Source organism: Paramisgurnus dabryanus, chromosome 2 (assembly GCF_030506205.2).
Source record: "Paramisgurnus dabryanus chromosome 2, PD_genome_1.1, whole genome shotgun sequence".
NCBI classification, from domain to species: Eukaryota; Metazoa; Chordata; class Actinopteri; order Cypriniformes; family Cobitidae; genus Paramisgurnus; species Paramisgurnus dabryanus.
This window is the reverse complement of record NC_133338.1, coordinates 22,421,692-22,448,291: the sequence shown is the minus strand read 5'-3', so window position 1 is coordinate 22,448,291 and position 26,600 is coordinate 22,421,692. Positions and strand designations below refer to the sequence as shown.

At 42.3% G+C, this 26,600-nt stretch overlaps 1 protein-coding gene across 2 annotated transcripts; it reads right to left on the bottom strand.

Annotated features, from left to right (window-relative positions):
* Positions 1 to 226: 226 nt before the first annotated feature.
* On the bottom strand, positions 227 to 26,324 carry chrnb1 (cholinergic receptor, nicotinic, beta 1 (muscle)). 2 transcript variants are annotated; one of them, XM_065248640.1, is made up of 12 exons: positions 26,163 to 26,292; positions 25,465 to 25,623; positions 25,210 to 25,343; positions 22,658 to 22,702; positions 22,129 to 22,238; positions 11,726 to 11,834; positions 10,286 to 10,430; positions 9,738 to 9,923; positions 9,277 to 9,500; positions 7,979 to 8,154; positions 991 to 1,138; positions 227 to 868 (listed from the first exon to the last, which is right to left on the bottom strand). In XM_065248640.1, exons 2-12 carry the CDS (start codon positions 25,472 to 25,474, stop codon positions 722 to 724), a joined length of 1,434 nt encoding a protein of 477 aa, XP_065104712.1. In that variant the 5' UTR covers positions 25,475 to 25,623; positions 26,163 to 26,292; the 3' UTR covers positions 227 to 721. The 2 variants fall into 2 exon arrangements, with proteins under 2 accessions (XP_065104712.1, XP_065104711.1); XM_065248639.1 differs by lacking the exon at positions 25,465 to 25,623 and having other exon boundaries at positions 26,163 to 26,324.
* Between the last annotated feature and the right edge of the window lie 276 nt (positions 26,325 to 26,600).

Here is a 26,600-nt window from a genome sequence, read left to right as displayed (position 1 = left end):
CGGAGCAGCGAGAGGTTCGCGCTGAAGGAGAAAATAATGAGCTCCTGACGATTGAACCCCGCTTATATAAGGACGCGTTCCTCCCGCGCGCGGGTTCAAACGTCATTGGTCTGTACTTTGTACAGACGTTAACCAATAGGCTTCAGTCACGGAGTAAACAGGAGTTTCCCCCATAGCGTCAGCTAACTGACGCAATGCGAAGTGAACCGTATTGAAAGGGAACATACATTCCAAAGCATATTATCATCATTTTTACTCCACTACATTTCATAATTTCAAGTTCTTGGTTTATACTTAATATTTAAGTACATTCAACATCTAGTTTTTTTTTTTACTTTTACTTAAGTCAAAAGTACTTTTGTACTTTTACTCAAGAAAAGTAAAAGTACACAAATTTTATGTAATTAGGTATTAAATCAATTTTAATATGCAATATAAAAGGAATACACAGTATTATTCTGTGCTTTAGAATGTAGTGAAATTTTTTAAAAAAAAGCACAGATGCTTGGAAAACTTACTAAAATACTCAAGTAGTGTCTGCCTCTGATTCTTACATTAAAGCATAATTTTACACTTCATGCACCCCACCTTTAACTGAAATACTGAAACACTACTGCACTACCACTCTTATAGTTGCACTGATTTCGCAGCAATGCATAACAGATCTCAGGTCAAAGCTTTCAGAGTGAAAAGTCAATGGTTGGAGAGATGACCTTTGGGCTTAGGTGCTCATGAAGGGGTCTGTGGGCGTGGTATTGTAGCTGGCATAAGCGAAAATGCCCAGCGTCCCAACGGTGGTAAAAATCACAAAGATCCAGAGGAAGAGTCGATCGACCACCATGGCAACATACTGCCAGTCCTCCTTCAACTGAGCAATAGATGGGATTGAAGATAGCAGAAATAAAGAAAGGAAAATGAGAAAAGATTGATGATGGAAAACAAAAAAGTATAATGGAGAATTCTCTTTTGTTATCATTAAAAATCTCTTACAGCCTCATAATCTTTCTCAGCCTGCAGCTGCTCGGCGATGTAGGTGATGGCATCCACGGCACCCTTTAGCTCTGGAGGAAGAGTCAGGTAATGACTGGGCCCATCAATGAACTTCCTCAGGTCAGTGCACGGACCCTCTGGCTGATACCTGCACCATAGGGCATAGAGGTGGAATATGATACAACATTGGGAACAATAAGAACAGTTTTTTGCATGTTTAACATTTATTTATGTGCAAGAAATGAAAATACTTAGATGCATACATAAAAATGATCACAAGGTATCGTTGTAGTGGTAAGATAACCTCAGTAGACAAAAAGGAGTCTTAAAGGAGACAAAAGCTTTATCTTAAAATATCTGCCAGTAAACTGAAACAACTGCTTGTTGTTGCATTTATATTAGTTTATATTATACCACGGGTCTGTTGAATGCTGTATTCTGATTGGCTGATAAATGTTCCTTGGGTATGCATTATTTTCTGATAACCGCACACCTAACTTTTCAAATGTCTTAAAAATAGACACCAGAGCAATGTTTGTGGTAACCGTGGTATAAGAGGAATAATTGACTCCGGTCCTTTGAATTATTTGAAAATAGTGCACACCTGCGGCATTGCACCTTGGGTGTGCATTATTTTCTTATAATTCAATGGCCCGTCATCAATTATTCCTTACTAATTCCATGCGAACGCATGTGGTACTACAGGTACTTGCTGAATGCCCCAATGTTTTTAAATGGGACATATCATGAAAATCTGACTTTTTCCATGTTTAACTCTTTCACCGCCATTGACGAGATATCTCGTCAATTAAGAGAAAACGCTTCCCCGCCAATGACGAGATTTTCCGTCTTTCCGCAATACCGCTATTTTTAACTTTTTAAACCCGGAAGTATTGCCCTATGGCAAGCGGCTGCATGTCCGTGTCTGTTTTAAAGATCGCTCTGAATGGGATCTCTATGAAAAGTCCGTCACAAAAATGGAATTATCTCTGCTTTTTGCTCAAAATGTGGTGTTTTTGCAGAAACCTACCCATATTCAAAAGCTGATTACAAAAGAACCACTGAAGGTAGGATGAAACGGTTTTTTTGTTTGAAAGCAGAGGGTCTGTTCTTTCATTTGGTATATTGTATGTTTATATATTTAAAGAAGAACATTTTATGGAAGGCATTAAACTTTGGTGAAAATCATGAAGAACGCTGGCGCTGGCAACTTTTTTAAAAAACGCTGGCGGTGAAAGAGTTAAGTGCTATAATTGTGTCCCCAGTGCTTCCATCAACCTAGAAAAGTTGAAAAAGATCAAACCAGTAACTTAGTTTTGGTAAACCATTCTCTGCAAGCATGTGAAAAAAATACATTTGGCTCCCCCTGTGATGTCAGAAGGGGATAATACCGCCCCTTAATCTGCACTATCCAAACACGTCTTTGCCATTTAGTGCAGAGATTTTTGCTCACACCTACCAAGGTACCATTTTGTACCTTTACAGGTATATAAACATAATACAATATTGTACCTTTTGGGGTACATTACTGTTCCTTAAGTATCTATTTTGTACCCTTAAAGGTACAGATAACTGTTTTGTACCCCTAAAATTTAACTGGTACAAAATTGTTCCTTAAGGTACACAATAGGTCCTTTAAGTATAATATTGTACCCCATAAGGTACAACATTTCAATGTGTTTTATACCCATAAAGGTACAAAAAGGTACATTTTAGGGTACCACCCCAGCAACAGAAAAAGGAACAACTTTGTACCTTTTTTTTCTGACAGTGTTTTTTGAGCTAAAACTTCACATATGTACTCTGGAGACACCAAAGATTTATTTGACATCTTATAAAAGTCTTGTGAAATTTCCCCATTAACTTTAAATTCCTTTCTTTTAAGTTGAAGAGTTGACCTCAGTACATTTCTTGGCTTGTATCAGGATGCTGTGAACACAGGGTAAAACCACAGGTAGCCACACTTCCTGCTGGTTATGTGTGTGCTTCGACTTCAGACCAAATCCCAAATCAGAAATGGAGGCAACTTCAAAAACTTCTTGTGTCTTGTGTCAAGGTGACCCCATGCCGATGTGGACTGCAGGTTAATTCCCTCATCTGTTTACCTACTATTTATTTACTAATTCTTTTATTTACTTTGGTCTAACTAAGGCATTAACTATTCATTAATTTTGCTATTCATTCACTCGCTGTAAAAACACTGCATTCTGCTAATAGTGTCACTACCCAACCATAAAATACTTCCAGTATGCTGATGATATGCGTATCATCGCTGAAGTGTTGCATTTATCTTTTGTGAATCTGTTCACTAACATCTGTTTCATTATTAATCCTCTTTTTTCAAAGTTGCTCTCTCTCCCCATCATCCATCTTCCAGATTCTGCAGCTGCCCATCCCACCACAAGGGGGCAGTGTGATCCTTCATTTTGCAGATGTCCCAACTCTGCTTGGGTATTCAGGTCCTGCTACAGCAGCTCATCGCTGGAAGCCTGTGGTTCACCGGATGAGCATCAGTGACCTGAGCCGAACCCCATTAGACTGAGACATAAGTTAATGTAAGGCTGGGAGCACAGACTCCAACATAGCAGATTAAGGAGGGAGCGTAGAAAGTCTTAGCAGAGGAGGCTTTCTACACACCATGCGCACATAACCATAGCTTTGATAAATAAATTAGTTTCACGTGACAAAAAAGGTTAACAACTCAACTGGTAGAGTATGTTGCTAGAAACATCGGTGTTGTGGGTCTATTCCCAGAAAATGCATGGACTGTCTACATGAGTCAAATGCTTCCTGTTCTTCCGTTTTTCCTCTACCTCACATTGATACAGATGACTAATCAGGAAAGACTAATTTGACTAAGACACGGTGGAAACGGTGCCAAAACACGCTATAAAACCAATTAAAAAGCAAGATACTGCTGCCTCATCGAATTGCTCTAATAGAGTCTCTCTTCTTCCTGTTCCCCCTATCTCTCCCCTCATCTTTTCCTTTATCACTATCATTTTCTCTCTCACACACTTTATACCACCACACCTCTTGAGGCCTGATGCAGGCTGAGTCTAATGTGTTGGGTCTGATTTGTGCTGATCTTTATTCTTTTACTGATGATTTCTTACTTTTTCTTACTTCGTACTCCCCACACCTACAGCTCTCTGAGAGTATTCCCTGGATGAGGTAAATTGTGTAAGAGAAAGAAGGAAATGTAATAATTACACCCTAGTGTTCAGTCGCACTTACGCAGTTATATTATATTAGTGAGAACATCTCATATATTTAACTTGTTTTCATACCAGACTAATTGTACAGTATTTTCTAATCCATACCCCAAACCTAAAGCAAAATATGAGCGTTTTTACTATTGAGGACCACCTAAAATCTATTCACAAGCTGCTTGTTTTTACCGTACCAAAGTTTTTTTTTAAGAGAGTCGTGTCACTGCACCGCCAAGTTTGCCACACCCCCTGGTCTGTCTTAAGGGGGGGGGGGGTTAAATGCTATTCTTGCATTCTGACTTATTAAAGGAACACCCAATGACAAAATAATGTGACCATTTTCCTATTTATGTGTTGTGATTTGTATAGTCACACCGTGTACAAATAACAAGGTCGAAAGGCGAAGCACTGCTACATGGGCGGAGGGATTTGCACAACTCTGACCGAACTCTCTGCTACTCACCAGGGGGCTTCTCGGGTGCTGTGAGCAAATCACTTGCCCAAGTAGCAGTGCTTTGCCTTCTGAGAATATAGTTCCCAGTATGTATACTGTTAAAAGATGGCTGTGTCTCATATGACCTTGTTATTTGTACACAGTGTGACTATAGAAAGAACACGTAATTAGGAAAATGTTTGCATTATTTTATCACTTATTGGGAGCAGTTTGCTAGCTGGAGACATTCACTTCTAGTCTTTGTGCTAAGCTAGGCTAGCGGGGGCTGCGTCAGACAGAGTTACAGCACGCATGGAGATGAGAAAGGTATGTATGGACTTATCTAACTCTGGGGGATACGGTGAATAAGCTAAATTCCCAAAATGTGGGCTTGTTCCTTTAACATGGTTTAAAAGTTGTAACCCTCATGTTGAACATAAGCAAAGGGTCAAAAGAGCAGTTGAGCTTGTGACGGAGTATTTCTGGGCCAAACTCACACCTCATTTTTCCTACAAGTTTCAGAACACTTTCTTTTTTGAACGGAGGTATCCCTTACGACTGATTGACCCCATAATTCCTTTTATGGACCTTTGTATGTCCTTTCACTTGCCTTGCACGACAAGGGCGTCAGAGCGAGAATGTGCATTAGCATTGCTCCGTCGAGTAGAAGTCACCGGTATTACTGCACAGCATGCGACAACTTTGTTTTATCAAGATGGTTCGACAAAAGAAGTGTATTTTTGGATGTAATGAGAAGAAAACCTTATTAAGCTTTCCCTGTCTTAAGACAACAGTGGATGCAGTTTGTTTTTCCTGGACAGCAATGTAATTGCGAATGGATTTATGTTTGTTCACTGGCTGCATTTCGGAGAGGATTGCTTAACAAACAAGGTTCAGTTTGATGCCGGATTTGCCACTTGTTTACAACTGATGGCCAAACTTTAAAAGACCCTGTTTAGGAGTCGCAACCACAGACAAAATCAAAATCTCACTTGTTTTGTTTATAATCAGCGCATACGTGCATGTAATGTAAACAACACGAAAAAAGCAAACATTTTCCACCTCAGTTGGCATTGTACTGCACTAACGACATTTACAACTTTTGAACAGTCAAATGCAGAAAAAACACATCAAGATTCACGTCACATTTTTTAAAATTAATATAGTGGATAAACAAACAATGATCAATTACTAGATAGCGACGTCCTGCTGTAATTGTTGCTGCTGTTGTTCCTGTTGACCAATTACTGACTCCGTATCCGATTCTGGATCATATGTGTAAGGCTGTATCTGACAGTGAGCCATAGCTATTTTAAAAAAAGTTTTATTTAAGTTTAATTTCCATCTATGTCACAGCTGTTCGATTAGTATCCAAAGGCTGTGCGTACTTGTAACTTTTTAGCTCCGCCCACTGTACGCCTTCAAGTGTTCGTCTTTCTCCAAAAAACAAAACAAAACAAAAACTGAATGGCCATCCTGTCTTTTAATAATCTGACAACATGAAAGACTCTTGGGACATATGAAGGATGAAATACTCTATAGGTAACCAAGATTAACATTAGATTGACAAAAACGGTGTGTGTTATGTGAGCTCTAAGCGAGACCGGTGACTGCACATGCGCAAACAATCGGCAGGAACTGTTGGAAAGAAAAGGCAAATCTACACAGAGCGTCTATCCCAGAGTATGTCGTTCTTTAATGGTTGACGATTGGCTCAGGTGTGCACACACGCACAAAAACCTATTTAAGAATTAACTGAGGTATTTTGAGTGGTCCACAAAGAATTTTGAGTGGTCCTTGACTTTGAAGGGGTCTTTGAAGGTGCTTTCTATATGAACAATTACAAGCTTGCATAATATCCTAAGTGTGCTCAATTGGCAACAATGTTATCTCAGAAAACCAGCCTTTTTATTCATCCATCGAACACCAGTTCTCCTTTCCCTTTTATTCTAACTGATCCCTAGTCCTTGACCTCTGACCCCAATAAACTGTGACCTTCACATAACCCAGTAAAGCCTTGTGGTATAGTCTGTTTTTATGTGTATGCGAACGTACGCGCACAATTGAACGCACAGCCTTATAAAGTATAGTTTATTTGACTTGTACGTGTACACAGACGTTCAACAGATGCAATTAGTGATGTTCATTTCAGCTAATTTTCCCGACCAACAACTGCAGCTTGCTAACTGAACATTATTCGTTAACTAATAAGATTTTAATATTAAATTGCCATTGAGTAAAAATACAGTGGACAGTTGTCTGTGAGTCACCCGGTAAAAACAATACAAACATTTTATTTAAATTGAACGTGCAAACCGCAGCAACAGATCAACAACAGAACCAGGATTCATACATAATCAAATTTCCATGCAACATTACACGATCACTCTAGAGGATTTATATCCAAAAGGGCGGATTGTCTACCACAGTGGCTATTTCTAAAGCAGGATTAAAACATTTCAAAAAGTTTTGTTTTTGCGTCCTCTTTCTCTGTTTGTGCAAAAATGGAGATGTTTATGGTCAGGGTCTAGAACAAGGGCGATCAGCGAAGGTCCGTCCGGATGCACGCAAGACTGATTCGCTTCATTTACAGGACATTCACAAATTAATGCGGCTTTCACATAGGACGCGATGTGCGCGAGGGCGGTTTTTTGTTGCGTCGAGCAAAGCGCAAGCGCAGCTTGCCCTGATGGCGCGGTCAAAGTTCAAAATAGTTTAACTTTTGCGCTGCACTTTGTGACGATTACCCGCGCGGCCAATAGAAGCGGGGCATCCAAACAAACAAAATGGACGAAAGCCTTATACTCGGAATTCCCGGAGCTTTATAATACAAGTTTGTACTCCTACAGAGACATTGAGAGGAAAGCCGAGTCATGGAAACACGTAGCAATTCAAGTTGGCATGTCAGGTGTGTTTTGAGTCAAGTAGCTTGTTGTAGGTAGGCAGCTTTAAGTGACGTTAGGGTGACCATACGTGCCATTCTTTCCGGCCCCGTCCTGTCCAGGATTTCTGGTGCGTCTTCTGGAAGTCATATTTGTCGACCGCATACATCATAGAGAATTATTATTATTATTACAGAAAAGCAACCATTACATTTTAAGGTAAGAATGAAACTATGATTGTATATCTTATGTTTTTAACTGAATGGCGTATGCGGTCAACAAATACGACTTCCGGAAGACGCACCGAAATCCTGGACAGGACGTGTTTGGGAAGAATGGCACATATGGTGCCTATACAGAATGCGTGCACTCTTCTCATGATGAAAATTTCGTCACACGCACTGTAAGTGGAACCTCACATACGTGTAAAAAAATGGATCATACTTCACCCTTAAGTTCACCTGTTTGGTTTGGGGAAAAGGAAGCTGGTGTTATTCGGCTTGCGGATGAAGTACTCGTCTGCCAGTCTCCTGATGGCCTGAGTGTTTTCCTTTTTGGGAGGCTTCTCAAGATACAGAGGGGTCTCCACTTTGGGTCGCCTTAGCCCTAGGTACGGGGGCAACATGTGGATAAAGATCTGGAAGAAAGGACAGAAAAATATACAACTTTTTAAATCTTTTAACATTTTTGGCATCGTATATATTTCACGAGTTCACACTTACAAATAATTCTGAACAGGGTTATTAGTATGCGTATTTGGCGTGCTGTCCGAGGAGAGGGCTCCGAGCTCGTTGATGGCCTGAGCCCGGAGCGCCTCCTGGCGGGGAGAGGGTTCCGGGCTCGGCCTTAGGCCCGAACCCAGAATAATCCCCCCTGTTCTGGTTAGTAAGGTGACTAGGCAAATCGTGCGGAGAAGGGGAGGTGGAGGAATGCTGAAACTATCAAGAAAGAGGGTGAGTTGATTTTCAGTCAAGGTTTCTGTTGATGCCGATCAGGTGAAGACCTGATTGCTGATTGTCGAAAACTGGTCATAGTTACAAGGTAATTAGGTTGATTATTTGAACGTGCTCCTCCCGAACTTTGTTAATAAAACATCATTTAAAACTGTAAAATAACGTACGTTTTTATTGCATGGCTAGTGTATTGTGGGAGGTTGCTAGGACGTTGTAATAGTATGTTGTTCCTAAGGATTTTTGGGTGGTTGGTTATTGGTGTAAGTGAAAAGTATTTTTGTCTATAAAGGCTGATCTGTACAAATGGTGCAGATCAGCCTTTATGTAGAGTGTTGTGGGATAAGAGTGGACTGAAGATGACTCAGTCCTTGCTTCTTCTGCATGAATTCGCAAAGTGTCCAAGACAAAGAGACAGATTGTATTTGTCTAGCAGACACTCTCTCAGCCGTGATTTAACAGGGCGCTTGTGATGAGTGAATATCCTGCACTACTGAACGGATTCTGAATACAGAAATGCTATTTTTATTACAATCTTTAGAACCAATTTTCTTCTTGGAGAAATAATGAGATCAGTTCAGTCATGCAAAGAAATGACTGATTTCTGGATTAATTACACGATTATGACAAAATCTCTTGTGTGGTAGAAACACTGTAGTATTACAGAGGCTGTAGCTCATATTAATTGTATGTTTAAAGAACAAAGCCACATACCAGGGCTCCTAATACAAAACCGGTGGAGCAAAGACCAAGAATAAGTTGTGTAAGTCTTTCTCTTACACTTTGACTTGGACGTCTCTTGTACTGACCTTGCGCACCCACAGGGGCATCTGGTGTGTGTTGGGTGATCGATGATGAAGGTTGAGCACAACAACGCTGAGGATGACGGAGAATGTAACCAGGATCATGGTAAACATCAGGTAGTTGACAATGATGGGCACACCCAGAGAGGTTTCTGGGACTTTGTTGGCCAACAGCAGCAGGAAGACAGTTAAAGTCAGCAGCACGTTGATGGAAAGACCCATCTTCTCTCCTGGAAAAAATAAACAGATTTTGAACACCACATGCGCGCATATGCAGCCTATATATAATACATTAACCAGATCAGCATGGGAATTCACTTTTGCTAATTCATTTAAGTTATGTAGTGGCTATCACAAGCCTATTCACAAAGTGGGGCCAGATCACCTGCGGTCACCCATCCCATCTCTCTCAAGCTCAACAACACAACTTGTAGTGAGTGTCTACCCAAGCCCTCTGAGAGCCCTACCTGCATCCGGTGGCAAATAGAAGTTAAAGATGGCAATGATGGTGATGAGGATACAGGGCAGGACGATGTTAAACACATAATACATGGGCTTTCTTTCAATGATCAGGTAGAAGGTAATGTCCTCGTACAGGTCATCTCGCGCATTCTTCCTAGAAACTTTGTGACGAATGTGCCATTCTCCGCTCTCTGAGGTGATATAAAAAAGATGGTGAAAAAATTGGTACAGGTCCAATGCTTGTAGTAAATCTCTACTGGATTTTAAATAGATTAATAGGATAGATCGGTTTGGTTACAAACATTCCTCAAAATATCTTCAGGTTAAACTTATACAGGTTTGAGAGTCAGTAAATGATGACAGACTTTTCATGCATCATTCTATTGTCACAAAAACAAACTGTTTTACAGGTTAAAACATCTAGGGTCACTGAAACTGTTCATACATGAAGTCCTCATACATGAATTCCCAGAGGAAGAAGTATTACTGTCAGCATTTCAGGGTTATCTTCATTTGCTTTGATTTACAGTACACTAGTGTTGAGTGTCATTACCGCTAAAGCCTGTGTCGTAGACTACCTCTCGGATTTCATTTCCCTTCTTATCAAGTCCGTGCTGCAGATCTACTTCTGAGGCGTCATATGTGTACGAGTGAAAAACCATCGTGCAATTCTGCCAGTCAAATGGAAAGTATGTCACCTGCAGAAGAAAAAGGGAGAAAACATATTTTGTGTTTGCTTGGGACTTTTTCTGTGTGTGCATCTAGGGTAATTTCTCTCAGATCATCTTTTAATCATCTCATTCGCTCTTAGTCTTTTTGATAGAACATCAAACAAGCAAACTAGAGCAAGGCCAACAAAAGCAGCACTTCAGACGAAGAAGAGAGAGAGGGAGATAAAGAGAGCTTTATACCAAGCTATATAAAAAAATGTAAAACCAAAAAATTCTCCCCAGCAGTGAATTAATGTCATTTATTCGTAGTGCAGTTGTGCTGAGTATAAACAAAAGATTATGATTTAAAGCTTCATTACACATCTTATGGTGTTACACTTCATTACAGTATTTAAAGGTCTCTTCCATAACGCGGCAACATCTTTTTCTAAGGGTTAGGGTTAGGGTTAGGTAAGATAAAATATGTTTATAAAATACGCTTAAAGGGACACTTCACCCATTTGCATAAAGCTTTGTATAGTAAGAACCCCAGTCATGTTTTTGAATGATCATGCATAATTTTCTCAGTTGCCACTGAGACAGGAGAAATACAGATTTCAGTGTTGCACTTCCTTCTTTCAATGATGTAAAAATCATCATATTGCATCATTGAAAGAAGGAAGTCCAATATCTTTTTTGAGGGAGTGAGACTACAAACACCTCAAATAGGCACCAAATTCTAAATGTATGTTACATTTGGACTACAAATATGAGACACTTTCAATAAAGATTCAGGTTTCTACGGGTGAAATGCTCCTTTAAACGTCTTAATTTAACTAACGCTAAGTCCTGGCTTTAGCCTTGTCTGTGAAAACAGGCGATAATGTTTACTACATATTAGGCTTTCTATCCAAGCACGTTAGACATCACTAATTCTTTCTTTTTTTATTTATACACCATCATCTATGGCTATATTTATGGCAATAACTGGTTAATTTATACACAAGTTGATTTAGACAAGTTAGTCTAGACACAGGTTGGGGGAGGGACAATTTGGCATCTCCAATTTGCCTAACTTGCATGTTTTTGGCCTGTGGGAAGAAACTGGAGTACCTGGAGTAAACCCATGCTGACAAAGTCAGAATATGCAAAGCACACAGAAAGGCCACCTGACCTAGCCGGGGCTCGAACCGGGGACCTTCTTGCTGTGAGGCAACCCACTGAGCCACTCTCATCACTAATTCAAACAACTACATTACATAACATCTGATCTGTGTTACCATAATCTATAAAGAACCTACAGTTTGAGTGTACAAGATTATCATCTGTGAGGTTTCATTTACCTTCACTCCACAAGAGCTCCGGAAAAGTGCAGGTGGTGTCCATGTCACCCGGCCGTTACTGTAGGCCTGTACGTGCACCTGCAGAGCTACACCAAACACCCCGTCATTACTGTACACACACACACACACACACATACATACAAAAAGAGAGAGATAGAGAGAGAGAGAGAGAGAGAGAGAAACATGATAAACTTATATTGTTGGTACATCAAAACTTTACCAGAAGAAAGACTCATAATGAAAATTAAGTTTGTACAGCAAACCGAAAAGAACATAAACTGCATGTATTAGTATTAGCACATTTTCTCTCAGAATAATACGAACAGATTGGAGTCACTTCAAAAACGCTAAAACAGATTGTGGATTTTCACCGCATCATCACTTCTGAACACTCTGAGAAATCCTTATTAGATATTGAACACAGCCTAAAGCATTAACGAATTTATACAGCAAACCACTGATTTTCCGGCTGTAGTTATGGGTGCTCAGTAATGCCTCTGAGCATGTTTGGAAACATGGACTTTGTATTATGTCTCAGAGTAATGTGCCTTTTAGGCAATTCGTAAGCTTAAGCACTGGAGGTTTCTCAGACAGCAGAAAATGGCCTGTGGTCACAAACCTTCATAACTAAGCTTGAAACATTGCAAATCAGTTCAATACTCAAATATAATATTGAACACTTCAAAATGCGCCAGGTTTTACATCGATAGTGGAAAATAGCATTTGTTTGCGTGTCTGGTAAAATGAGATGAGAACTGAACCAAGGGTGAATTAATCATGACAGAATTGCACTATTTAGTTGAAGTATTCTTTTACACAACAGTGCCATATGTACATACCACATTGCTCCGCTTTAATTAAGAATAATTTCTACACCGCATGACAGATAGATTGACTGTTAAAGCTTTTAAACCATACAGCACTGGTATGCTGCATAATCCTAAAGGGCCAGAAAAGACCTTTAAAACATCCCATCTATTATAGTAATGGTGCTCTGGGGCTTAAAGATGTCCCTTATTGAACAGTGTGTGGGATGCAGTTTTTGTGTGTGTGTGAAAGTGAATGCAGGACCGACGAGGACTGTGGTGGAGAGCTGTGTTGTTTAATTGGCCTATAAAGTAGAAATGAACGGCGCGGGAGGATATTTAGAACAGCAGTGATGGGGATATACCTGCATGCACTGCCTGACAGGGACACTCTGGTGTTTCTGTTTATTTGTGTGTGTCAGAGAGAGAAAGAGACAAAAAGAAAGTTGTGTGTGTTCACATATAAAAACTTTAATAATTTTCCAAGCAAGTGCTATTTTCAGTTCCCTTTCAGTCGGTCACTACGACGTCACGTCGTGACCGACGAATTGGGAACTCGCTTAGAGAGACCAATCTGCTTCGTACTCTACTAAAACGCCAATGAACTTGGCATTGAGATATTTGCATAATGCTGGCGCCGCCCCGCCAGGTGCGTATATAAGCCACAGGTGCAAATATGGAAATTAGCTTTTTTCGCTTCGAAAGCCGGCATTATCTGCTACTGAGAAGCTACTCTCTGCTCTTCTGGGAACGGTTGCTGAAGTTGATTGACAAGCAGTACTGACACAGCGGACGCTCGCAGTATTCCACTGCTCTGCATATTTTTTGTTTTGAGTTTAGTGTGTGCGTTGCCTCTCCCTGTGCGCATCATCAGCGGAGCACCTAAAGAGTGATTTCCCTAAAGAGTGATACGTGAGAGCTCTGTGTCTTTTTAAAGACAGCCACTCTCTCGTATATTCGGAGATCAGCGTCCTTTTCAGGATAGCTTTTCCTCCGTGCGATCTTGGATGCGAGAAGTACAGGGATTCCAGTGACGGTCACGAGCGCTGTCTTCGTGCTATGGCATCGAGCACTCCGAGGCTGCGTTCGTGGAGAGCTCTTGCTCTCTCTGTGAGAGCATAACCCTCTTGGATTGCGGAGACGACTGTCGTTTCTACGGGAACGGCGTCCGCGCCTTTGCAGTGCTGAACGCCGCCATGGTGCGGCTGTCAAGCGCTCGCAGGACGCTCTTCGCATCACTACGCTGAGTAGGACGGAGGATGCGTCCTTCACCTACCGGCCTTCTCATCCTCAGCCGGTTGAGGCTCCGGTGGAGACTGCAGAGTCGTGTTCTGCGATTTCTGCCGAATCCACTGGACCTCCTTCTGGTCCCGTCACTTCTACAGCATCAGAGGGGTGCCCATTTTTTCCCTCCGAGGCGGAGTCTTCCCGGAGATGGCGGCCGTGCCCGCTCGAGCGGCGGAAACGGTAGAGTTGGAGGGGTTAATCCCTCTCCGCCCGAACCGTCCCGCCCACATGATTGGTACTTCGGAGCTGTCCGGGCCTCTACGGTCCTCACCTCCTGTGCCTGCCTTTCCCGACGGCACGAAGAGCTGACGTGATTTGCGGCCGTCTCGGCCGTTCAGCTTCACCCCTCATCTCCCTCACTAACGGAGCCGCTAAGGGGGGATCCCTTCAGTTGAGCGGGGGGTTGCGATGCAGCTGCGTTCCTGGAGGGACCACCCAACCCTTCCCTCCCGTGTTTGTATAGACAGTCGTCCGGTTACGGGCGCTGCCCATCAGGCATGCGGAGACGCGGCTTCAGCCCTGCACGCATTAACGTACTGCAGGTTCACCAAACGAGGCTTTAGAGATATACGAGGGAAGCCGCGACCTTCAGTCGTGCGATGTCCACCACAGTGTTCAAGATCGCCACCCTTGGCTATGTCTGGCTTATATGACGGAACAACTTCATGAATGCTCCTGTCTCACAGACCGGCCTCTTCGGCGAGCCCGGGGAGTCGTACAGCTCCGCTGCGCAGACTGAGGCGATCTCCTAGGTCGTGCCCCGGCGGATGAGAGCTGCCCTGGTCCACCAACGCCGGCTCCTCAGTCTGCCTCTCGCCGTCCGCGTCCTGCGGCGGCCACCTCCGTTCCCCTCCTCGGACCCCATCTCGGCAGCGCAGGGGAACCGGTCGTCAGCAGCTCGCCCCGCCCGCTTAGCCGCTTCCCGTGAAAATCGGGAGTTTAAGTGGCCAGAGACGGGCGACCCGGAGTGGCAGAGGATCACTCTTCAGGAGACAGTGATTCGCTCCTTCCCCCGGTAGAGGGTCGGGTGGAAAATCCTTGGTTTGCATATGTTCCACCGGCTGTCCAGCCGGTACCCACTTAACCACACATAAGAGTGCATTCCTCTTTCCTCTCCAGGTCTCCGGAGGATCGAGAGAGCCGTGAGCGTACACCTGCTCACCCTACATCTCCTCTATCGCCAGCGGGTGTCCTGAGGAGTCCGAGCTCTCCACTGAGCAGACCGGACCACCAGCACCCTCATCGGAGTCTGCGCTCTCCGCAGAGGAGACCAGACGACCGTCACCCTCAGCGGGCTCAGGTCAGTGTCTCACACACACATACTGTAGATGTTTATGCTGTCACAGCAGACGCACCGGCAGTATCACCTGTCTCGCTTCGCTGCCCCACCGCGGGTACTTCGGTAGTGTCGTTAATTCTCCTCGTACGGTCCCGGGATGCTTCGCTTCAGTTCCCAGCCCGTCTCGTTGGGTTTTACGCACTATCCGCCTCGGTTACGTAATACAATTACCGGCACTCCCCCAAATTCTTGGGCATTCGTTTCACTATAGTGAAAGCGTCCGATGCACATGTACTGCGTGCAAAAGTCGATGTCCTGCTGGCGAAGGACGTTTCGAGCCGGTCCCTCTTACCGAGAATGATGATAGGGTTTTTCCAGCCTTTATCTCATAGTACCCAAAATACGCGGTGGGTTACGACCGATTTATTTACGCACCGGCTCTACAAATGTGATCCTTTAGGATGATACGCCGAGGCTCGTATTTCAATATTCAGATCGGGTTGCAGCATAGACCTGTAGACGTGTACTTCATGTGTCCATCTCCCCTCGCCTTAGACCGTTTTTCGCTCTGCGTTCATGGAGTGGACATACTAATACTAAGTACACCATTCGAGCTGTCTCTCTCTCCCCGTGGCTCCATGAAAGTGCTAGTCATGGCATTAAAATCTCAGAGAGAGAGAGCGTTGTTCGTATTCTGCTTATATTTACGTCAATGGCTCGTTCTCGGCAGACGTGCGCGAACACAGAGATTTAATGCTTCAGCATCTCGCTCGTTTAAGTCATCAGGTCAGCTGGGAAAAGAGCAACTTTGCCCCGTGCAGAGGATCCTTTTCTCAGTATGGAAATAGACTCGATCGATTTATTGGCGTGTTTTACAAGAGCGCGCAACCAGTCAGTTCTGACTTGCCTCGGTTTAATTCGAGGGAAGTACGCAGTCCCTCTGAAACAATTTCAGAAGCTCTTGGACATATGGCAGCATGCTGCGGCTGTGACACTGCTCGAGCTGCTTCATATGAGACCGCTTCAGCATTGGTTTTACGATCGAGTCTCGAGGAGAGCGTGGCGCAACGGCATACACTGTGTAACCATTACACCTGCGTGTCATTTCAATTTTACCCCGTGGCAGACCCAGCATTTCTGATAGCAAGATATGCCCCTGAGTCGGGTCTCCTGGCATTCTGTAGCACATACAATGCCCCCAGCACGGGATGAGCAGCCACGTATGACGGGCTTGCAGTCTCAGGGGTGTGCCTAGCACCCCAACTGCCGCGAGCGGTGCGCTGTATATCTGGGACTTGTACGCTCCGCTATGGAGATGCGAGGGAAGGATGTATTAGCCGACACCGACAACATTGCGACTGTTGCGTTATTTACCGTTAAGGCGGTTTTTGCGCTCTCGTCACCTGTCGCATCTCGCTCGTCATCTCCTCCTTTGGAGTCAGAAGCATCTGAGGTCCCTTCGTGCCATTTACATCCCGGGTTCGCTCAATACAGCGGCAGACGCGCTTTCCCGAGCTGCGCGCCCCGGTGAATGGCGACTCCACCCCCAGACGGTCCAGCTAATTTGGAAGAAGTTCGGTCGTGCGCAGATATATCTGTTTGCGTCGCCGGACGATACCCACTGTCGCCGGTTTTTATTCACTAACCGAGGGCAGCCTCGGCGTGGATGCGTTGGCACACAGCTGGCCGCGGGGGACGCGAAAATACGCATTCACTCCAGTGAGCTTAATCGCACAGACACTGTGCAAAGTCAGGCAGGACGAGGAGAGCCTTTCGTTAGTCGCCCCATACTGAACGACCAGGAATTGGTTTTCAGAGTTAATGCTCCTCGCGACAGCCCCTCCCTGGCGAATTCCCCTAGGAAGGACTTTCTTTCTTTGGGAAGGGGCACATTATGGCACCCGCGCCCGACCTGTGGGATCTCCATGTATGGTCGTTGAGTGCGCGCAAGGTTTAGGTGATTTATCGCAAGCGGTATCTAACACCAATGACGCGGTACGAGCACCGTCCACAAGACGGGCTTACGCGCTTAAATGAGACCCTTTTCGTCACCTGGTGCTCTTCGCAACGCGAGGACCCCAGAGAATGCTTAACATTGTGCTTTTATATATCTTCAACATAGGTTAGATGGTAGGCTGTCACCCTCCACCATTAAAGTTGATATCGCCGCTATTTCTGCTCATCACTCGCTTATTAACGGCAGATCAGTTGGCAGCATTATTTGGTTATTAGATTTTAAGAGGCGCTCGCAGGCTAAACCCCTCGCGCCCTCCCTCTATTCCTCCTGAGACCTGTCCATGGTGCTGAAGCCCTACTACAGGTTCCGCGTTTGAGCCTTTGCAGTCTGCGAGTCTGAAGTTTTTGTCAATGAAAACTCTGACCCTGCTAGCATTGGTCTCCGTGAAGAGAGTAAGGAATTTACATGCATTCTCTGTTGACGATTCGTGCCTTCAGTTTGGTCCTGCTGTCTCACTGAGACTCAGACCAGGCTACGTGCCCAAAGTTCCCACCACTCCCTTCAGAGATAAGGTGGTGAGCTTGCAAGCGCTGCCCCCCGGAGGAGGGCAGACCCAACCATGGCTTTATTATGCCCCGTAGTGTTACGCATCTACGTGGATCGCACACAAAGCCTTAGGACCTCAGATCAGCTCTTTGTTTGTTATGGTGGTCAGCAGAGAGGGAAAGCTGTCACTAAGCAGAGGATGTCTCATTGGATAGTTGATACTATCGCCCTTGCTTATAATCTGCAGGGCATTCCTTGTCCATTTAATTTGAGAGCTCACTCTACTAGAAGTGTTGCCTCATTTTGGGCATTCGCTCGTGGTTCCTCGCTAACAGACATCTGCAGAGCTGCTGGTTGGGCGACACCTAATACGTTCATTAGATTTTACAGTGTTCGTGTCGAGCCTGTCTCCTCTCGTGTTCTTTCCTCGTTAGGGGAAGCACAGAGAACAGGCTCGCAGGTCGGCTTGCAACCTCCGACTGCTGCTCCAAACTGAGCTCAGTATGGAAGGCCTTCGAGGCAAAAACGCGTAATAAATTGTTTTGCCTTCCTCCGCTGCCTTGGCAGCCTGATGTTGCGGAGCATCCGCTGCCAGCCTCTCACTAGCTGCATCCTCGCGAACCTGTGTTTGGCTCGGGCATCCACATTGCGTCCCACCGGGTTCCTTTGTGAGTATTTTCCGTGGGGTTAATCCTACTAGCCCACGTTTCCCTCAGCAGAGCACTGCTTTGCTTACACAGCCACGGCTGTCATTTATACCTCAACTACGGTTGACTTTCGCCCACCAATAGCCCTTAACGGGGCGGTGGCTTCCGCAGCGTCCCTATACCGCTCAGATAGGGCGCTTCCCAGTCGCTAGCACTACTGTGGGGTTAAAGGAACATCTAGTGCCCGGCCTTCTGCCTTAAAACCTAATTCTCCTTATCCTTAAGTGGAACCGGAGGGATTTACGCAGACACTGGAAGAGGTCAGCCCTCAGTGGCGTTTTGGTAGGGATTCCCAATTCGTCGGTCACGACGTGACGTCGTAGTGACCGACTGAAAGGGAACGTCTCGGTTACGGATGTAACCCTCGTTCCCTGAAGGAGGGAACGGAGACGTCACGTCCCGTCGCCACAGGGCTGCTCCCTGCTGTTTATCGGCCGGTCACACTTTCCGGCTTTCTCAGCGAAATGAAGCTAATTTCCATATTTGCACCTGTGGCTTATATACGCACCTGGCGGGGCGGCGCCAGCATTATGCAAATATCTCAATGCCAAGTTCATTGGCGTTTTAGTAGAGTACGAAGCAGATTGGTCTCTCTAAGCGAGTTCCCAATTCGTCGGTCACGACGTGACGTCTCCGTTCCCTCCTTCAGGGAACGAGGGTTACATCCGTAACCGAGACGTTCTTATCTATGTAAGGAATAACTAACAATGGGCCATTTAATTATTAAAAATAATGCACACCCAAGGTGGTAATTCGCGTCCTGAGTTTTTTCCTGTGTTTTCGAATCCTTGATTATGTTTATGTTGCGCAACATTTGTTTATGTTTTGTGTGTAAAAAACGCAGTATTTTTCACAAAATTTATTTCTCTATAGCGCTGTTTTCACTATCCAAAAAACGGGCTGATGTCTTCCTTATCCTATGAAGTCCCTCCTTCAGAAATGCGTAACTAGTTCTGATTGAGTAGTTTGTTTAGTGTTTTGTGATTCGATAACAGCTTAGCTTAGCAGAGCCGTTTGAACTTAGCTGGTGACTGACGTATTCTTGTGGGCGGTGCTTTGTCAAAAACTGTTTTATTGACGTCATTCAATCAAGAAGTAAAGCGCTTTAGTCCAAACTGGCCATTCGCTGTAGGCTTTGAAAAAGAAAGTATATATCGTTGGTATAGAGACAGAGCGCAACGCGTCATAACCTGAAAACCACGCCCACCGGGGGGAAAACAATCCATCCGTCTCCATTGACTTTGTATTGCGAGAGGCTGCCTCCTTGTCATTTCTGGCTTAAAAACAAAAAACATATAATGCCTAAAACCTGCTGTGTGACAGGGTGTACAGCTAACAAGCCAAAAACCCCAGAAATAAGTTTTATAAGCTGTCGACCCCAAAAAAACGAGCGTTTAAAGACACAAAAGTGGAAACAGGCAACTATTCAAATTACTATTATTAGTAGAACTGCGTCCACTAGGGGGAAACATAGTCGGCGATCCACTTTTTTCTCCTTAAAGGCTGGGGTTTACCGCTCAACAGCTTATAAAAACTGATTTCTGTCTTTATTGAACTGTGAGCTTTATAATTTTGCAGGTATTATTTATGCTCTAACAGCAACCTTACACACCAACTAAAGTTTGAAAAATGGGATCAGGAAAAATTTGACCTTTAAAGGCAGTTGTTGCCTGGGTTGTGTATGTGTGGGGCGTGTCTATCAAAAGAAGTCCAGATTCTATTGGGGTGGGGCGTGTTTGTTTAGGTGATTTCATCATGCAGCCCGCCTTTAATTCAAAGGACTCGAGTCAATTGTTCTGCTTATACCAATGTTATCACAGACATTGCTAAGACATTGCTCTGATGGTTAATTTAATTTAAGACATTTGACAGGTCAGGTGTGCGTTTATCGAAAAAAATTGCATACCCGTGAAACATTTTTCAACCAATCAGAATAAAGCATTCAACAGTCCCGTGGTATAAATGAAGAGTTTGGTTCCAAAACGAAATAAACGCCATTTTTGAAAAAAAAATGAGTTACTGCCAGAATCAGTATTATATCAGGTCAGTATTTAAAGTAAATTCTTAATTTTATGCAAAATCCAATATCCGCAGTGTTATTCTGTCATCTTTTCTCCCTTTTTTCCCAAAACGCAATAAACGCCACTCCTCCTTTTTTACAGAACGCAATAAATCTGTTCCAGAAATTACAGCGCACCATTCACGCAATGTAAACAAACAATGGCGGCGCGTTGAGTACACGGAGTCCTAGTTTTCCTCATCTACTTTGTACTTCGTGATCAACAAACAAACAAAAACAAAATAATACTTTAATAGCATTGATAAACCTGTGATGGTTTTCTGTGACGGGAAAGAAACGTAAGCCATCAACATCTAATAATTTACGCAAGAGGCACTCGGGAGACGGGTGCTTGTTTGCCCGGGCCAACAGCATCAAGTTTCTGTCATGATAACACATTGACCCCAGGGAATCTTATGAAAAACTTTCCATAATTTTACTCAAAGTCAACGAAAATCGAGCAGGATGAAAACATTTTACAGCTGATCGCTGTGAAAAACGTTAAGCGACGACGTCAAGTATAACCGCAGCAATGACAGTATTCTTAATATGACAAAGTAAGTGTTTTGACATTAATGTTTATATTTTTAATAAGTGTATACCACTAGTCAACTAAATGAATAACATGGCAAAGATGAATGCACATTTATAAAGGCTATTGATTGAATAGATTTATAGCATTTTGAATAAAAACTTGTCATGGATTTATTGCATTTTGTGGAAAAAATGATCCGTTTTTATAATAAATCTTTGAAAATCAAGTTATGGATTTGAATTTTTTATGTTTTATAACCGAAAGATGCTATGTGAAAGTTTGTAACAGAAAATAGTGGTTTTCATCTTGACACTTTCTTGGTATAGAAAACACGTTTTTACCGAAATTTGTCAAAATGGATTTATTGCGTTTTGGAACCAAACTCTTCAAATATTATACATCAATATAAACCAAGCATGCCACACAAGCCCTGAAAAGTGAAACCAAAACTTCTCAATCATCCCCCCAGTGACTGGTCCCAGTATAGGTCATAAACCTCTCCTCCCTCATGTTATTCAATTGGACTTGAGACCAACTAAACAATTTAATTACCCAATTATCTTTTTTCCGAATCTGGTTTCTGTCATTTACTGTAGTTTTTATCATGCTGATGAAAGTGTTTGGTTTTAGTTAGTTATTTAATGCTATAAAAACAGTGGTGTGACGTCATGATTGACAGCTGTGAGATGCGAATTCTGCAAGAGTGAGGGAGGGGCCTTGATTTCGCGGCTTTACTTCCTGCTCACTACTGCGCAGGACTGGTCCCGAAATCGCTACTGCGCAGACTCAAGCCCCAAGATGTCAGCGCCGTATCAGGACACTGGCGGACTCACTTTTCACCAATGGAAGATGGTGTCGTCCATCTTTTTTTCCAGTCTATGGTATACACCAGGGGTCTCCAACCTTTTTATGAGCAAGGGCTACCACAATGGATAAAACAATCTGGAGGGCTACTTTTGATATAGTCTACTTAAAACTTTTTTGTTTTACTTATTTTATTTTATTTGACTTGTTTATATGTTTTAGTATTGTTTAAAATTTTAACATACGTAAACCAAGCCAAGCTAATATAGAAAAATATGTAATGAATAAATATTACAGTTGAGACTATTAATAGAATGTGCTTTGGCGGGCACCTCACAGACTCTGTGCGGGCTACCTGGTGCCCGCGGGCACCACGTTGGTGACCCCTGGTATACACAGTTCATAGATATCAATGAAACTAACTTGTTGATGAGAACAATGTCAGGAAGCCACACTTTTGCAGACGGGATACGCAACACATCAATTCCAGCATGCTCTTTTGGGTTCCAAGAAAGACGATAATCATTCCACTCCTGTAACAGAAGGTGTGAGGGTTTGTTATTTTAGTCTGAGTAATGACAAATGTGTGCCATCAAAGAAATTGTAAGTACAACAGTTCATCATTTAATTAAATTATTTCAAATGATATGGCCCCTGTCATTAATTAAACCAAACCTAATATCTCTGCACATTTGTCCGTGAATATTATCTGTAGCATTTGCATAATATTCATTTTGCATTCAAAGTTGTGCTATATTGATCCTAGTCATCATTAGCAGTGTTTGTCATGTGTAGCAAAGCGTTGACATTTCAACCCATTAAATTATCGTGACAGATGAGTTTTCTTTTCTTCGTTGCAAATGTCGCTTTATGAATTTAATTTGCACTCAGGATATTAGTTCTCAAAATGTGTCACAGGCACAGAAGAGCCAGAGAAATTGTGTTGACTTACCAGGTTCATGATAACAATAGTGTTCATTTCCTCATCTTTCATGTTCTATAGCACAGAAACACAAATCAATAAAATAATAAATAGTTAACTTTGTTCATTACCTTTTTAAATAACTGTTTTAAAAAAATCAGTTTCATCCTATCTTAATTTATTCATGTTTCCTCTCAAATACGGGTAGGTTTCTTCAAAAATACCAAATTTTATAATTGCATTTTTGTAAATGTCTTTTATTAGAGATCAGATTCAGAATGATGATCAAAACATACACAGAGTATTTACTGCATTTGGATCTGTATATGCTGTGGTGTTTTATAAGGTGGGTAAGTGCATAACCTATCCACCTAGTGCATAATATGGATTGCCATAAAAACTCGTCTTGCAGGGAAGAATTTTCTCTCAATTGACGAGATAATTCATCAATGGCAGGGAAAGAGTTCACTATGTTGTTTAACCAAGATGGTTCGACTGATGAAAGTGCAACAAAGTTACTATATGTTTTTCAAGGTAGCTTCTACATCTACAATGATGCATCGTACTGTAGTGGTTAAGCAGTGAGTTACATCAGTGTGAAGGAAACGCATCCTAGATCAGCACACAGTCCCGTAATGCTATTTAAAACTAGTGTAGGAATGTCAGACAAGACAGCTGGCCTAGTATCTGGCAAAGAGTACACACAGAGGGGGGATGGGTCAATATTGACTGTAACATTTGTATTGCCCTGTATAGACACTTTACACTGTAAAAAATGATTTTCTTACTGAGTATTTTTGTCTTGTTTTAAGTACAAATATTAAAAAATTCTTAAATCAAGATGCAAGAATGGTAAAAGGTTGTAAAATGTTGCAACCGAAGCGACAATGGTAAGTAAATAGGACAAAACAGTTGATGCGTGAGAATGCCACGGAAAATGCGGAGATCCGTGAGAATGCTATGGAAAAATGAGCAAAAAATTCTGTGACTATCCTACGGAAATTCGTGAGATCAGGCTGCATTTTCTTGATGAGCAAAATTAGAAAATAAGTCTAGTTTTTAAACAAAATTTAAGTCAAATTTGTGCATAAAACAAGCAAAAAATCTGCCAATGGGTTAAGCGAAAAAATCTTGAAAAATTTTCTTAAACACCAAATTCAAGATAAAATGAAGAAAATTTGCTCACCCATTGGCAGATATTATTATTTTTTTCCTCGTTTTATGCCCAAATGCACTTAAATTTGATATTTTTCTTCTAAAGCTAGACATATTTTCTTAGGTTGTTTTGCTCATCAAGAAAAATGCATCTTGATTTAGAATTTTTAGATATTTGTACTTAAAACAAGACAAAAATACTAAGTAAGTTATATATCAATGCTGTAGAGTATTTTTGTTTTTGGCTGTTTGGATACACATTTTAGGTTTCCGGAGGACCGAATCATACCCGCTACAGACTGACTCCTTTCTGTACTGAAGATATAAAAAAGACCCCTTGATTATGATAATGCATATGTGTGTACTGTTGTTACCCGAGACCCACTTATTAAATCCCTGTGTTAGGAAGTGAAGGATACTGTGACCTGTTTCTCACACTAAACAGCTGAACCACAACCACCAGACCTGCTTTAAGCTACTTTTTATTTTAGTGATACAAAGAATCGGAGCAGTGTTCTTCCTGATTAGCTGAATATATCATACTTTTTTGCCATAGGACAGCAACCTCTATATCCAGTTATGATGGCCAATATCAACAGAATCTTTTTTAAACTTTAAAAAAGAAGAAAAAAAAAGAAAAACTTTACAAACTTGTCTCTTCAATTTTTATTTTTTTGCAAAATGTTAAATTTGAAAAGATAAAGGCATATTTCAACAAAAACATTTGATTTCTCCTTTGAAATTGACTCACCACAGTTCCATTTCAAGTATATATGACTTTATCTTTTAGCAGAACACAATTAGAGTTATATTTAATAACATCCTGCTTTGTAATGTCATTGAATTCAAAAACATAGAGACTTTTCAATGCAGTTAGCAAGCTTTATATATATAATTTAACATGTTAAAACTGACACTTTGTAGGTGTAAGCAAAAATTTGCAGTTTTGGGTGTGTTCTTTAAAATGCAAATGAGCTGATCTCTACTCTAAATGGCAGTGTCATGGTTGGATAGTGCAGATTAAGGGGTGGTATTATCCCCTTCTGACATCACAGGGGGAGCCAAGTTTCAATTACCTATTTTTTACATGCTTGCAGAGAATGGTTTACCAAAACTAAGTTTCTGGGTCGATCTTTTTCACATTTTGACAGAAACACTGGGGACCCAATAATTAAACATGAAAAAGACAGATTTGTATAATATGTCCCCTTAATATAACTCAGTTTGTGTTTGACTGAAAGATGAAAGTCATATACACCAAGGATGAGGTGAGTAAATGTTAGGAAATTTTGTGTGTGTGTGTGTGTGTGTGTGTGTGTGTGTGTGTGTGTGTGTGTGTGTGTGTGTGTGTGTGTGTGTGTGTGTGTGTGTGTGTGTGTGTGTGTGTGTGTGTGTGTGTGTGTGTGTGTGCTCATAAATCTTTTTACCAGGCTGACGAATGATGACAGGGTCATGCCAATCCTAACAACGACCCTTTCCTGTGGTGTCTTTGAAGGCCGCACTTTGACGTTATATTTCGAAAAGAGCTTCTTCATCAGCGTATCTTCCATTTCTGATGCACCTGCAGAAAAGATGTTATTTTTTCTTTTCGGAAAGGCAACCATTAACCGCCAAACATTAATCTGTCTCTATTCTTATTTGTTATACCTAGAAAGGCCAAGGCAGCTTGTTGCCACACATACCAGTATACATTATAATGATGGATGTATGGATGTTGAATCAGTTAGATGACTGAGACTCCAAAATGTGGAGTGATGGGGGCTTCAGAACCTACACATTTGAACTCTGAACATAAAGGGTTACAGATAAAAGGCTCATCACAGCATTGGGTGTTCCTAGACCTGCAACACACAATTTTGACAGTGTTTTCCTCAACCACCCTTGCTTTGGCTGCTGTTTTATGCATCGCGTCTGCTGTGTTTTCCTCTGTGTTTGAAGGTTACGCGCATTCATAAGTGGAGTCACATTTATCAACTCTCGCGCAGGTCGAGCCTTTCAGAATTTGAATGACAGTTACAAATGACGCGCGTCTGCCCGCGCGCCCCCTTTATTACCACGCGCCACTATCAACGATTGCTGGCTTTACAGTTACAAACAGCTTACAGTGTTTTTGACCGACATTTCTGGTGAGTAATAACTTAAAGTGGCTTTTATTAATAAAAGAAACAGGGACCCCAACACCACTACAGTTATGAAAGTGTGGAGAAAAATTTCATGTACAGTATAAGCGCTTGAGCAAAGAAATAAACGATGCCTCGCGGACAATACATTTTTTTTGCCAAACACTGACACAGCCCGTGCTAAAGCGTCCTCAGAATAATGTGCGAATTCAGTCAGACTGGTACTCTTCCAAACAACTCATATAAAGAGCAAAACTTACCTCCTGTTGCGCACAAACCATAGAGGCAACACGTAAATATAATCCATTCCTGGGCCTTCATTGAGATTCACGGTGTTGTCTTCATATAAAGTTAACGTGTGGGTCCATTCGTGTTTTTTTCTCAGAACAGTTGCCCTTAAGGCAGACGGCTGTCACTCTTTACTCGGGTTACAGGCGCGCGCGCACTCACAGTGTCCATGCGCCCCAAACCAAATGTACACAAAACGCAAAATCTAGCCAAAAACTATCTTATGTAGCCTAACAAAGCAACTACATTTTGAAAAAACAATGACATAAATTCATGTCCAAATGTTATGTGCTATAGTACATTTAAATTTGATTCTAGAATACAAATAAGGAATGATGACAGAGCATCCATGGCTGGGTCAAAATTGGACATTTTTTTCAGAGCTGGTTATTGATATTTGGAGGCCCTAG